Raw genomic sequence first — 14315 nt, 5'->3', positions numbered from 1 at the left:
GGCAGAATTATGCTTTGTAGAAGAGATGTGCCATTAGCTGGCCATGTTGCTAAAAATAACCCTTCAGTGAGAATGCAAAAACCATTTATTTTCTTAGCACAAAACCTGCTTCCCAAATTACAGCTCTGCTTTTTCAGATTAACCCTGTTTACCTGGCACTGAGACCTACCAGCACTAATATGAAATGGAAGGCTCAGAACTGCAGACCCTTCTGCTAGTGTAATGGGACCTGTTTTTCTAGGTAGATGCCAGGATTCATGTCTGTTCTCTGATTTCTTCTCTGCATCTTGCATGCTGCCCTCAGTGTACTGAACTCAGCAGATCTTAACCGAGTTCCTGTTTATATGCTAGGCAGTATGAATACAGCTATGAATCTGACACAAACTTTGTCTTCAAAGACCTCATGTTTATGGAAAGAGACTGTCAAACACAAAATTATAATATACTTTGATAAGTCTTAAAACTGGCCATTATTTTGAGCAAAAGAAGCCAGATATAAAAGAGCAGAAACTGTATGATTTTGTTTATATGAAGTTCAAGAACAGGCAAAACTAATTTATGCTAATAGAAGTAAGAATGAATGGTTGTGTCTGGGAAGGGCATGTGAATTGGGAAGGAGCATAAGGAACCTTTGGGGGTGATCTTAGTGGTGAACACATGGGTGTGTACATACTGAAAAATCATCGAGTTGTACACTTTAAGATTTGTGCAGATTAGTTGTTATACCTCTGTATAAAAAAGCAAAATAGTAAGATTTCTGCAGACCTACCCAAGTAGCTAAAATTAAAAAGAAACTGGAAAAAAAGTACCTGATTTGTAGAAAGCGCTCAGTGTTAATTTCATGAAAGCATTGTTGCTGATGAAGTCTTTGAAGTTTTCTGTTTCAGTTTTCTTTCTTGTGCATCCAAGAATATTCAAAAATAAGATAAAGCATTGCATTATATAATGCAATCATTATATAATGATATATTTGTACAGCATTCTACAGCTTACATCTGTTATTTGCATCTTTTGTTTAATTTAATCCTTGAAATCACCCTGGACATGAGTGGATCTTATCTTTTCCTGGTCCAGCACTTTTCCTACTAGACATGCTTTTGTGAGTCTGAACTGGTATAAGGTAGTTAACACCTTGAAGAGAAATTATTTTGCTCGCCTCAAAATAATCTGGGATGGCATTTCCTTTAGCTATTACATTGAGATACTAAGAATGTAGCAGAAAGGTACACAGACAAGTATGGGCAAGTCAGTTTCCATTTCTGGACTTCAGTTTCTTCATCCATAAATTTAAGGGAGAGGTTGTGGACTCAGAGCCTTTCACCTCCAGAACTTCTGGAGCTTTTTTTTTTTTTTCCATTCAGATGTATGTGGCCCATAAATAGGCAACATCTGCAAAATGTTTTTTTCCTTGCTTACTTGACAGTTCTGTTAGTGCTAAGGGAGGAATGAAATATTTATTAAGCACCTATGCTGATGTTTCCCTTTTCCATGATTTTAAAATATAAGTGCCAGGGCACCTGGCTGGGTCAGTCAGTAGAGCATGCAAGTTTTGATCTCAGGGTTGTGAGTTCAAGCCCCATGTTGGGCATGGAGCCTACTTTAAAAAAAAAGTTAAAGAAAGAAATGCCACACAAATATGATGAATTGGAACTATTATAATTTTTGCTTGCTTTTTTCCCCCTTTAAGACCTGAAGTTTTTTTTTTTTTTTTTTGGACCTGGAATTCATATGTCTTTTCAAGGTAGAAATAATCAAGTATTAACTAGTGGGCCTGACTTCTAGACCTCTGTAATCATGGAGACATAGTCCCAAAATGTCCAGTCCCCTGGGGCCTGGGCATATTTGCCCTTTAAGAATGATGCTTCTGGTAGGATGGGGGAGGATGGGTGTAGGAAGATAGACACCAGCTTCATGACAGAAAATGGCTAAAGATAGAATGACCAGGCAATGGGAAGGTAACTGCCAACACACATAATCCAATTCTTATAGCCCATATATTATGATCACAATTTCCTGGCATGGTAGGTAGGCTTCCAACTAAAGAGCGGTGGTGTGGAAGCTGGTGACCATAATTTCTAGCCTCAAGGCATACTTACAAGTGACTTTTCTCCCTAAATTGACCTGACTTCTCTGGATAGCATAATCTCAGGGCTTGCCTAGAATGCATTTTGGTAATACGTAGACTTTAAAATTTCTTCAAATTGCACATAATATAGCTGACATATGGCATGTACAGTTAGAAATATTGTTGTATATCACTCACCCACAAATATACAGGGCTCATGATTATAAAGTGAAGTTTTCAGATATTTAGAATGGACATGATTGCTTTCCTAACCATTATTCGTAGTATTTCTCTGCCTCCCTTCCTCCTACTCTCTCTTTTGTATGTGTGAGTGTGTATATGTGAGTGTATGTATGTATATTACACATATACACATATATGTATAGTGAGATTGTTTTTACCTTGGAGATGGGATAAAAATTATATCAGATTTTCTGGGAGCATATGCGTTGGAAAAAACATTTAATATTTTGTGTTTGAAAAAAATGAAAAATAATCTATTCTATGATATAAACTGCAAAATAAAACTCATATCCTCTTATATCATAAATGTTTGAAAATACTGTTCTAAAGGTTCATAGTATAAAAGCAGGAAAGGCACCATGAGATTATATTTCCAGTTTTTTAGTTGTTATAGTTTTTTAATGTAAATTATAATTGACTATAACACACATAAGTGTACAACTCAGTGAATTTTTAGAAAATGAACACACCCATGTAACCAGTACCTACATTAAGAAACAGATCATTACTGTTACCCCAGAAGTCCATACCTCTTTTTGCTAAAAATATAAGCCATCCCCTCACCTCATTCTGAAAATTTCCCTTGGGCCCCTTTTCCCTCACTCCTCACCCCTGGTTGAAAACTAGATCTTATCTTACCGAGGTTTACAGATGAAGAGTTCGAGGCCATAAGGGGTTAAAGGAACCTGTCAAGGGTGATGGAGAAGAGGAGAGGAAGCAAGAGCAGGAGACTAGCATATATTGAAGACCTATTTTATATTCTAGGCACTTGGCTAAGTGCTTTATGAACCAATTGATTTAAATTCTCTTATCTCTTATCTTTACCAATGTGGAAAGTGAAGCTCAGAGAAATTAACTTGTTCAAGGTCATATAGCTAGTAGGTACTACATAGACGTTTCAGATTGGAACTTAGGTCTGTTGGCCACTAGAGCCTGTATTCTCTTTCTACCACATACTGCCTCTCACATATGAGAATAGAGTAGGGGGTGTTGGGAGGATTATTTTTGCTGCTGTTGTTATTAACACTTGCGTTGCCAGATTGTATGTAAAGCTGCATTTGACAGATGTCACTTCATTTAATACCTATGTTTTTTGTCTTTCTCTCTCTCTCACCTGTTGTTCAGTGCTTCAGGCACTGTGTACACGGCAATGGATGTGGCCACAGGTCAGGAGGTGAGTATTAACCACCAACTATTTCTCCTTCAGTTCTACTGTTTTATTATTATTATTATTATTATTATTATTATTATTTTTGGTTAATTTTGGTTAATTTTTGGTTAATTTTTAGCTCAATAGGAATACTTCTAGTTTCTTACTATAGCAGACTAGAACTAAACAGAGTAGTAACATGATGAGATTTACAGATTTTGGAAAAAGTCTCTGTGGCTACAGTGTGGAGAACAGATTGGAGGAGATAAGCTTGGAACAGGTGAGTCAGGCGGTTATTGTGTAATTCTAGGTGAGAGATGATGGTTTGGACTAAGGTGGTAACATAGTATGAATGGGGGGAAGTGGCTGGATTTGAGAGGTACTTAGATAGATTTGAGAGAATTTGGTGAGTGACTAAATGTGAGAATGACTCACAATTGAGTGATCCTGGTCAAGGAAAAAGTAAAAAGGTGGAGGTGTAGGTTTAAAGAAGTTGGATACTGCCTGAGAGACCTTCTTGTGGAACTGCCTAGTGGGCTATAGTGTGTATAAGCTTGGTATTAGAGAAATCTGATGTGGAAGAGATTTAACTTTTTTTTCTTTAAAGATTTATTTATTTAGAGTGAGCAAGTGAGCAGGGGGGAGGGGTGGAGGGAGAGGAAGAGAGAGAATCCCAAGTAGACTCTGTGCCAAGTGTGGAACCCTATGCAGGGCTCAGTCCCACAACCCTGAGATCATGACCTGAGCCAAAATCAAGAGTTGGACGTTGAATTGACTGAGCCACCCAGGCACTCCTGATGTAGAAGAGATTTAAACACATGTCTCTTGACTCCTAATCTAGTGGTCCTTCCATTACTCTGTGCCCAGGATTCCAGTTGACATTGAAGTCCTCATTTGGAGTCACCTCTTTGTCTCTTTCATTTCATTAAGCTGAGAGAGCTCTGACTTTTTTGCTCAGGCCTGCTGACCCAAGATCTTCAGCAAAAGGAAGCCATGAAGGGAATATAGAGTACTTGAGGTTTTCTTGCATTCTACTCTTTGGTTGCAGAGCAGGATTGTTGGCGGGTATGCTGTGGATGGGAGCTGCCTAAGGAAGTTCTTAGTTCATAGAATACTGGGACTCAGAGGTTGTGAGAGAGACCTCCTGTTCCAGTCATAGAGTCGGGCTCCTCGGAGCGAGGCTACTAGGACCTGCTTGTATATGTTTGGTGGTTGAAACCTCCTGGTATACTGAGAGGGCATGGTTAATAGGGATAGCACATATTTCACCTTGCTCTTGTGAGTCTTTTACAAGCATCTAAACTAAATATTGAGGCTCTGTTGAGGGTAATTATTGTGATTAAGGATTTGTGCATTGTTCTTTGAGATGAGAATTCAGCAACCTAGATGTTTACTGTTTGGTAGATGTTTAAGTAATTTTGAACAAGTCATTTGACTTCTCTGAGCCTGAATTTTATTTATTTATAAAATGTGCATGATAACATCTACCTACTGAAAGTGTTGAAAGAATTCAGTAAAGCAACGCATGTGAAAATACATCATAAACTTTAAGAATTAAAGTTAAGTATTTATTACATAAAAATTAACATATTTATTAGTTTTTATTCCATAAAGCAATTGCTGAAGATATGTCATGCCACACTTTGTACTAAGAACTATGTGAAATACTGAGTCCTGTGCAGACATGCAGACATTAAAATCATATATAAGTGTTAGAGACCACACTTTCCATTGGGTACATGTAAAAGTCTTGTAGTGTGGAGAACAGATTGGAGGACGGGACCTGCATTAAAGTAATGGTGAGTAAGGAAGGATGGTATCGTTGTGCCAGTTTTAAACATGGTGAATTGGAGGCAGAGATAGAAAAGAGGTATTTATACCGATTCTAAGAAGAACCCTGTGAGGTAGGTAATATTATTTCCTTCTTACTGATTAGAAATTTGAGGCTCAGGGAGTTTAAATAACTTCTGCAGGTTTATGCTACCAGCAGTTAGCAAGGACTGGGTTAGAATCTTGATTCTAAAGCCTAAATATGCACTGTCCAGACTGCAAGTCCACAGCAGAGCTGAGACTAGGTTCTAGGTCCCTTTATCATGTTTCTGTCCTCTGGGGCCCTACAGCCCTTGATGGGAGACATGCTGGTGATGGGCAGTTCCTGGAAAGGCCTGGAGCCTGCATGTGTGAGAAGTTGGCCATAGGAAACAAAAACCTGACTTCACTCTGTGCCTGCCTTGTGGTTACAAAACTATGAATGGAAGCAAGTCCATTAGTGTGGCTAATGCAGTGTGCTCAGGAAGGCCTCATTTCCTGCCCCAGGGAATATAAATATTTAGTGGAGCTGGCAAGATGCTCTCAGTCTTCGTGAGTGAGTGCTTATTGGGGGGTATCCACCGGGAAGAGCAGAACTATTGTCTGTCACATATAGGAAGCTTAGCATGTTAGTGCCAGGAAGTCTCCCAGTTATGCAATTACTTTTCAAGCCCATTTTTAGAGGGAATGTGTTTAATAGAAAGAATAGACTGGGAGAGACTTTGGAGTCATGTGGACCTAAGGGCATTGATTATGATGTTGGGCAATTTTCTTATAAGTCTTAGTTTCAATTCCCTTAACTGAAAATACAGATAATGATTTTTACTTGGAGGGTTGTTGTTAGCTTTTTACTGAGATAACATAACTAGAGTACCTAACAATAGCACCTGGCACAGGGTAAGCATTGAATAAACAGTATTGGTGGAAAGGTGGTTGGTTTTTGTTGTTCCTGTTGATGTTGTCATTCTTGCTGCTCAGTACCAGATATTCCTCAAATGCAGTTATTACTACAATTTGCATTTCCATTGTTGTCTTCCTTTATTATTTAAAATTTTTTACTTATATTTGAGTAACACATTGGCCACTATCTCCTATTTAGTCCTCAAAACAATCCTGCAAAGAGGGGAACCAGGGTTGGGATTATTATCCTTGGTGTACTGATGGAGAGACCAAGGCACAGAGAGCTTTTGATTGGTCAAGGTCAGTAAGTGATAGCCCCTGAGCTTAGGTCCTCAGCACTCAAGCCCAGTTCTTTTTCTGTTATAGGAATACTATCTGCTGTCCTAAAAGGGACTGATCGGGTGAAGGACATTTAGCCTAGCCCATGGTTAGTGGATAGCTGTTGAAAAGGACTCCTGGTATCCAGCCACCACCTCTCTGTTATCCTCTGCCTGCCAGTCATCTCTCTTGCTGCTTCCACCAGTGACCTCTGAGGTTCATAAGCCCTTTCCCATCCTCTAGGATGGCCAGACGAACTCCAAAGGCATTCCTTTGCCTCCAGATCTTAATATATGTTATAAGGGCTCACTATACTTAATGTAATATATCTTTAGATCAATGTGTTACTCTTCAGACATTAGCAAAGTTAATAACCAAACATTATAGAAAGCTACAGCCAGACCAGAAGCCTAACCTGGTAGGAGACCCCCCTCCAAAGCAAATTTTTCTAACTTGGGATAAGGAATGGAAGTAGTAAAAGTGTTTAAAGAATCATTTCTATTCTTACTGATGAACTGGATCTCTGCAGAAGACTGCCTATACTTAAGAAATAAGAGCCATGGGTTTTTTTCCCCATAAAAATGTGGGTTATTCATTTTTTTTTTTAAACACTTCTTGCTGCTTCTGGAAAGACTGATTTACTTATTCTGTTAGGTGTTCATGTTTTTTTCTGTTAAGCAGGGGAAAAAAAAATATCTCTAGGGAATAAACATTTAACAAATAATAGAAGTTCTCCTATGGAATAGAGTAGCCTCTTGCTGATACTATTTATGATTTAAAAACAAAGTACTTATCAACCCACTGAATTCTCTCTTTCTCTCTTCATTTCCACAAACATTTGTTCAGCAACCACTGTGTGTCAGGTCCTGTGCTTGGCACCAGGGATTCTGAGTTTTCAAATGAGCTCTCAAGCTTCTAGAGATAAACACTCTAACTAATCACCATGGAGGTAGTATGTGCTCAGTTCCCTAAAAGAGGTATAAGTATGATCTTATGAGGCCTTAAAGAAGAGAAAAAGCCTGTCTGGTTTAGAGAATGAGGTTTCTTTTGGCCTGACACAAAATATAAATAGGTTTTGAGCATGTGAAAAGGATGCAAGGTCCACCAGATGGAGAGATCAGATCACAGAGTATGTGAAGGAATACAGTGGGAAGGAAAATCATGAGAACTTTGAATGTTGGGCTGAGGAGCATCTCTAGGCAAAGAGAAGCCATTTATGATTTTGAGCAGGGGAGAGTGTTATCAGATGTGTACTGTGGGGAAGATTAATCTGGCCATGTGTACAGAATAAATTGGCATCACTTTTGAGGGTTCTAATCATGACTTTGCTACTGAATAGCTGTGTATGCAAGTCACATATCCTCTCTGAACATGCTTTCCTTCTCTGAAAAGGAATCAATAGTAATAGTTAACGCATAGGGTGTCTCTGAGGATTAAATAAAATAAACCTAAGAATACCTTACCTAGTACATGACACATAGAAGAAATGGATGCAAAAGTGCTTTGGGAATTCATTTATTTCTATAGACAAAAAGCCTATAAAATTCTTTTTGATATATAAATATTAGGGATCTCGTCCCCCTTTTCTCTTCTCTCTCAATGTGGTCAATTCTGACTCATCTTCCCACAGCAAGCTCAAAAGTCCTCTCCCCCTTTTTGAAGCCTCTCTACCATTGCCAGATTGAAAGAGTTCTTTCTCTGTTTTGTGTTTCTACAGCGCTTTGTATGGACTTTTGTTATAGCATACCACTTTTTTTTTGAGAGAGAGAGAGAGCACTAGCAGGGGAGCAGAGGGGCAGAGAGAGAGAGGGAGAGAGAGAATCTTAAGCAGGCTCCACCCTTAGTGTGGAGCCTGATGCAGGGCTTGATCTCACGACGCTGAGATCATGACCCGAGTCGAAATCCAGAGTCAGACAGACACTTAACAGACCGAGCCACCCAGGTGCACCCTCCCCAGCATACCTCTTTTATATTGTGATTTTTTAAGGTATTTTTCACATATAAATATTTTATTAGTAGAAAGTTTGATCCTCAAACTTTGATGCATGTCAGAATCATCTGATGCATTTCTTAAAAATAGTTTCTGATCCAGTATGTCTGGATGGGACTTAAAAATTTTAATTTCCAGCTAGTTGCTAAATGATGTTGATGCTGCTGGTCTGGGAACCTCATATTGAGTATACTGGTTTATGCGAATTCTGCAAGGGCTAAGACTATATTTTATTCATCTCTGTCTCCTTGGTGTTTAAGGTCTGGTACTAAGTTGTTGCTCAGTAAATGTTGAGTGACTGGTTGCACATTGAATGTACTCTGATTTCAGGTGGCCATTAAACAGATGAACCTTCAGCAGCAGCCGAAGAAAGAGCTGATTATTAATGAGATCCTGGTCATGAGGGAAAACAAGAACCCAAATATTGTGAACTACTTGGACAGGTATGGAGTGATAGGTCCTGTCACAGAGATCAGCCTTAGGAATTGATAGATAGTGGAGCTAGAGGAGGAGGCACCACCAGCACTCTGAATTGCCTCCACTTGAGAATCTTCTGTGATGCTTGGTTCTCTGCCTCCAACCCTGTATCCTGTTGGACACTTCTGATTGCTGTGCAGTCCTTTTGAGTTAGGTGAACCCTACCACCCTGTAGCTTCTAACAGCTGATCCTAGAACTGTTTGTTCTGCCTCGGAGAGGCCCTTCAGCCCATCTGCCAGAGTCAGACATGTAGGTCTTTAAATCATTTTACATCTCAGATCTTTCCTTTTCCTGCTAACCCTCCTGAATAACTTCTAGTTTGTCTTAATCTCTTAAAATTTGACAGTCAGTAGTTTCATTTGAGATTTGACCAGTATGGAAAGAGTAAGACTTCTCTTTTGTTCTCAACTCTACACAACCTAATGATTTCATTCACTGTTTTATTTTTAGGAAGCCTCTTTCATTGCTGACCCCTAGTAAGTTTGTAGTCAATTAAAATCTCTGATCCCTTTTTTTATATTTGCCTTAAACTGGTAATGTAGAACTTTTTAGTAACCATCATTAAATCCCATTTTGATTATTTCCATCCATTATTCCAGCTCATGAGAATTCTGTTCTTCAACATAATAGTGGTTGCAGCTAACATTTGTGTTATGCTTTACTTTGCACCAAACACTTTCATGAACGTATCTCATTGTGAGGTAGGGTTTGTTATCTGTATTTTACTGATGAAGAAACTGAGGTTCATAGAAGTTAATAACTCGTCCAGGACCAGTAAGCCAGTAAGTATTAAATGAGGGTTTTGGATTTGAATATTCCTAGCACCAACATTCATGCCCTTTCCATCATATCATGTTCTTTTCTCCTATATATGAAAAAAGAAAGTGAGCTTCTTGCCCGTTTCAGAGACATCACCAGTGGAGGTGATATTGGACTAAGTCTTGGACTCTAATTCCTTTATTATCTATGCTGCATTGCCAACTATATTTCGTTTCTGCCAGATTTCTTGTTTTGCATCTAAAACATTGGTAAGCTTCAGTTTCTTTAAAGAGGAAAGGAGTTGGACTTTGACTTTCCCAACACACAATGTTGATAAGTATAGCGAATAAAGCCTTCTTCCTTCCTGGGGGATGATTGTCTATGACGGGGATCACAACTGGCTCTGAAAAATCCTCTGGAAGTTATTATTCACCTTCCCATCTCTTTGAAGAACGTATTATATAGAGAATATAGCTTGGACAAACAACTGAAGGCTATAAGGGTACCAGTTTTAGGCTCAGGATAAGGAAAAATGAAAGCTGCACAATAAGGGTATGGGCATTAAAAAAAAAGTGAGTCTCATTAAAAAAAATGAATCTATCACTGGAGGTATCTAAACATAATGCATGACAAATAAGATTAGATTTATAAATTTGTTTATCAGTCGAGTCTTTGCTGGTTGTTTCCAGAGGCTTGTACTGTGAAACCAGAAGAAAATAAGGTTCAGTCCCTGCCCTCACATAACTCCTAGTCTGGTATGGGAAAAAAAAATACCTAGGAGCTCCTGTGGGGTGACAGAAGTGGGTACTCTTACCCTGAGCATTAAGTGAAGGTACTGCAATTTAGAATCTTTGGTTTTTGTTTGTTGTCCCAGAAGAGAACCCCATCCATATTTGTTCTTCTCCAAATATGTGATGCTCTGAGGCTTTACCTTGAGATAGGATTTTTGAAGGTACCTTGGCACAGTGTAGAGCCACCGAGTTTTTGGGACAACCTGAATCTGGTTGTGCATTGTCTTAGCTTTGACAGTGACATGTTGGGCCCAGGTAAAGAGGCTCTGCTTTGTCAGTGTCCAGGGATAGTCTCTTGGACCCTCATATTTCTTCCCCCAATCAGCCCAAGCTGACAGATGTCTGCTTGATATGCTGGGTGAGAGGACATAATGTGCATTCTTTGTCAGGGAAGAAATAGGCTCATGCCAGTGGAGGGCTTTTTACCCAGTCCTAAATTATCTTTTGGTCTAAGTCCTTATAATCTCTCTCAAAAGAGATTGTTGAAGAATACCCTAATCTGTCATATATATTCTTCCTGGAAATTAAAAAAACTACAAGACTTTTAGTTACAAAGAATATAGAATCTATGGAAAGAGTACTAGGTTCAGAATCGAGAATAGGATTCAAATCTTACCCTTCGCTGGAGGCCATTTTTTTTTAACAGTCTCTCTATCTGCCCAACAGTAGTCCCAATATCAGGATGACAATAAGATGCCATACCATACAGCTCAAGCCAGTCCATTATAGGTTCTTTGTCTGAAGCTAGCAGAAGAGTCTGTAGGGCTCTGGGCTATTCTTCTTTTCATTTCTTACTCTGCCGCTAAAGAAACTGACCAGACAGGCTAAGTGATTTTTTTATTTATCACACAATAGGGCTGAGTGATCCAGTCCCTGAGTGATACAATTGGTTCTAACTCATGTCTCCCTAATCTCTGCAGGGAGATTGTACTAAATGTCAGTCCTTGGCTTACCAGAAGAGGCTTTGGCTCTGCAGCTTGAATTCATTTCATTCTTAGAATCAGAGACACTCAAAATGGAGATCTTGCCAGCATAATGACTATGTGTATAATACTTTATAGCTTTTAAATGGCTTTTACAGCCATTATTTCATTTAATATTTACAATCAATTATCTTTTATTTTGCTCATTGATTTACTCAGTGAATATTGGCATCTATTGTGTTGGACTCTGGGGATAGAGTCTTTTTTTTTTTAGTTTTATTTTTTATTTGTTCTTTTTTTAATTTTTTTATTATTATATTATGTTAATCATCGTACATTACATCATTAGTTTTTGATGTAGTGTTCCATGATTCATTGTTTGCATATAACACCCAGTGCTCCATGCAGAACGTGCCCTCCTTAATACCCATCACCAGGCTAACCCATCCCCCCACCCCCCTCCCCTCTAGAACCCTCTTTCAGAGTCCATCGTCTCTCATGGTTCGTCTCCCCCTCCAATTTCCCCCCCTTCATTCTTCCCCTCCTGCTGTCTTCTTCTTCTTCTTCTTCTTTTTTTAACATAGAGTCTTGAACAAGACCCAGTATTTGCTCTCATGGAGCTCAGATTTAGTAGAACTCTCAAGGACGTTTAGTACCTTTCCCTAATGTTGGAAACATGGATTCCAAATCCCACCTTTGTCAAATGTTTGTGTGCTCTCTGCCTTGATGCTTCTAGAGGTGTGGGAATTGTGCCTAATTTTGAGAAGCATTACTTTGTGTTGTGATGAAATATAATTTTATTATATCTTCAACCTGGTGATCTTAGTTCTGCCATTTGGGGCTTCACAAAACAGTCTGCTTTGTTTTCTCCAGGAAAATCCTTAAGAGATAATCAAGTTAGTATTTCTGTCCCCCAGATTCTGCTTCTCCCCAGAATAAAGAACCCTAGACTTTTCCACAGCTGTTGGAGATGCAGATTCACCCTGTATATGCTTAGCCTTTGAAACCCAGTGCTATGGCTCAATGTACTCTGTTCCTTCTTACCCTTTATCTGTACTCCTACAGTTACCTCGTGGGAGATGAGCTGTGGGTTGTCATGGAATACCTGGCTGGAGGTTCTTTGACGGATGTCGTGACAGAAACTTGCATGGATGAAGGCCAGATTGCAGCTGTCTGCCGTGAGGTAAGGCCAATGGCCAACTAGCCTTGAGGAGGAAGTGGCCTTCATATTAATGTCTCTCAAAAGTTCTGCACCTGATGGGATCTCAGCCTGGGCATTGGAGGTGGGAGAAATTAGCTGAACTCTCCCATTATGCTCTGCTTATCTGTTTTGAAATTTCTATCGTATGATCTGTTCTTTAAAGATAACTTTATTCTGATTATAAAAGGATATACCCACTGTAGAAAAATCAGATATTACATGTATATGTAAAGTCAGTCAATTTCAATCTTAAAGGTGACTGCTATAAATACTTTGTAATATTTTTCTCTTTTATATGGATATATATTTTAATCATAATTTTATTTTACTTTCCTATTTTCTTCATGTGCTCTGAAGGAAATAAAACAGAGTAAGAAAGTAGTGACAGAGGAGGTACTCTTTTAGAGTAGTCAGGGATGGTTTTGCCATAGATTTGAATAAAAATCTGAGTCTACGGCCATACCACCCTGAACGCGCCCGATCTCGTCTGAATAAAGATCTGAATATACAAAAAAGCAAGTCATGCAAAAATCTAGGGTAAAATATTTTCAGGCAAAAGAAATAGAAAATTAAACACAAGTAGGTATTCTCTTTTCTCCTCATTGCTATTGAATGTCTAAGATTTGTAATATGCTGGTATAATGGGAAAAAAAAACCTCTTTACAAAGCCTCTGTGAGAAGTAATGTCCTCAGGGGATAGCCACATTTTTAAAAAGTTTTAAATTAAATTCCAGTCAGTTAACATACAGTGTAATATTAGTTTCAGGTGTTCAATATAATGATTCAGTATTTCCATATATCACCCAGTGCTCATCACAGCAAGTGCATTCCTTAATCCACATCCCCTGTTTAATCCATTCTCCCACCCACCTCCCCTCTGGTAACCATCAGTTCATTCTCTATAGTTAAGAGTCTATTTCATAGTTTGTCTCTTTCTTTTTTTCCCCCTTTTCTTGTTTGTTTTGTTTCTTAAATTCCACAAAGGATTGAAATCATATGGCATTTGTCTTTCTCTGACTGATTTCTTTCGCTTAGCATAATATTCTCTAGCTCAGTCCACTTGCAAATGGCGAAGTTTCATTGTTTTTTATAGCTGAGTAGTATTCCATTGTGTGTATATATGTATATACATTATACATACCACCTCTTCTCTGTCCATTCATTAGTTGGTAGACACTTGGGCTCTTTCCATAATTTGGCTATTGTAGATAATGCTGCTAAAAACATCAGGGTGCATACACCTTTGAATTAGTATTTTTGTATTCTTTGGGTAAATATCTAGTAGTGCAATTGCTAGATCGTAGGGTAGTTCTATTTTTAACTTTTTGAGGAAACTCCATACTGTTTTCCAGAGTAGCCAGACCAGTTTGCATTCTCACCAGCAATGCAAGAGTGTTTCCCTTTCTCCACATCCTCATCAGTACCTGTTATTTCTTGTGTTGTTGATTTTAGCCATTCTGATAGGGGTGGGGTGATATCTCATTGTAGTTTTGATTTGTAATTCCTTTATGATCAGTGATGTTGAACATCTTTTCATGTGTCTGTTGGCCATCCTTTTGTCTTCTTGGGAAAAATGTCTACTCGTGTCTTCTGCCTGTGTTTTAGTTGGATTGTTTTTTGGGTGTTGAGTTTTAGAAGTTCTTTATATATTTTGGATACTATCAAATATGTCATTTGCAAATGTCTAC

General features: G+C 38.6%; 1 protein-coding gene across 4 annotated transcripts in view; it reads left to right on the top strand.

Moving 5' to 3' along the window:
• The window catches only part of PAK1 (p21 (RAC1) activated kinase 1), a 149997-nt gene that overhangs the window by 122096 nt on the left and 13586 nt on the right, over positions 1-14315 (top strand). For all 4 annotated transcript variants that reach the window (XM_028115898.2, XM_028115897.2, XM_028115896.2 and 1 more), the window contains exons 9-11: positions 3434-3482; positions 8806-8918; positions 12492-12609. In XM_028115898.2, the coding sequence (XP_027971699.1) occupies positions 3434-3482; positions 8806-8918; positions 12492-12609 (280 nt within the window). The remainder of the gene's footprint in view (positions 1-3433; positions 3483-8805; positions 8919-12491; positions 12610-14315) is intronic.

The sequence above is a fragment of the Eumetopias jubatus genome, unplaced genomic scaffold (genome assembly GCF_037043125.1).
Source record: "Eumetopias jubatus isolate StellerSeaLion01/CBP00866 unplaced genomic scaffold, mEumJub1_p1.0 scaffold_13, whole genome shotgun sequence".
Classification (NCBI taxonomy): Eukaryota; Metazoa; Chordata; class Mammalia; order Carnivora; family Otariidae; genus Eumetopias; species Eumetopias jubatus.
The sequence above is the reverse complement of the archived record's forward strand: the minus strand, read 5'-3'. Positions and strand labels throughout refer to the sequence as shown.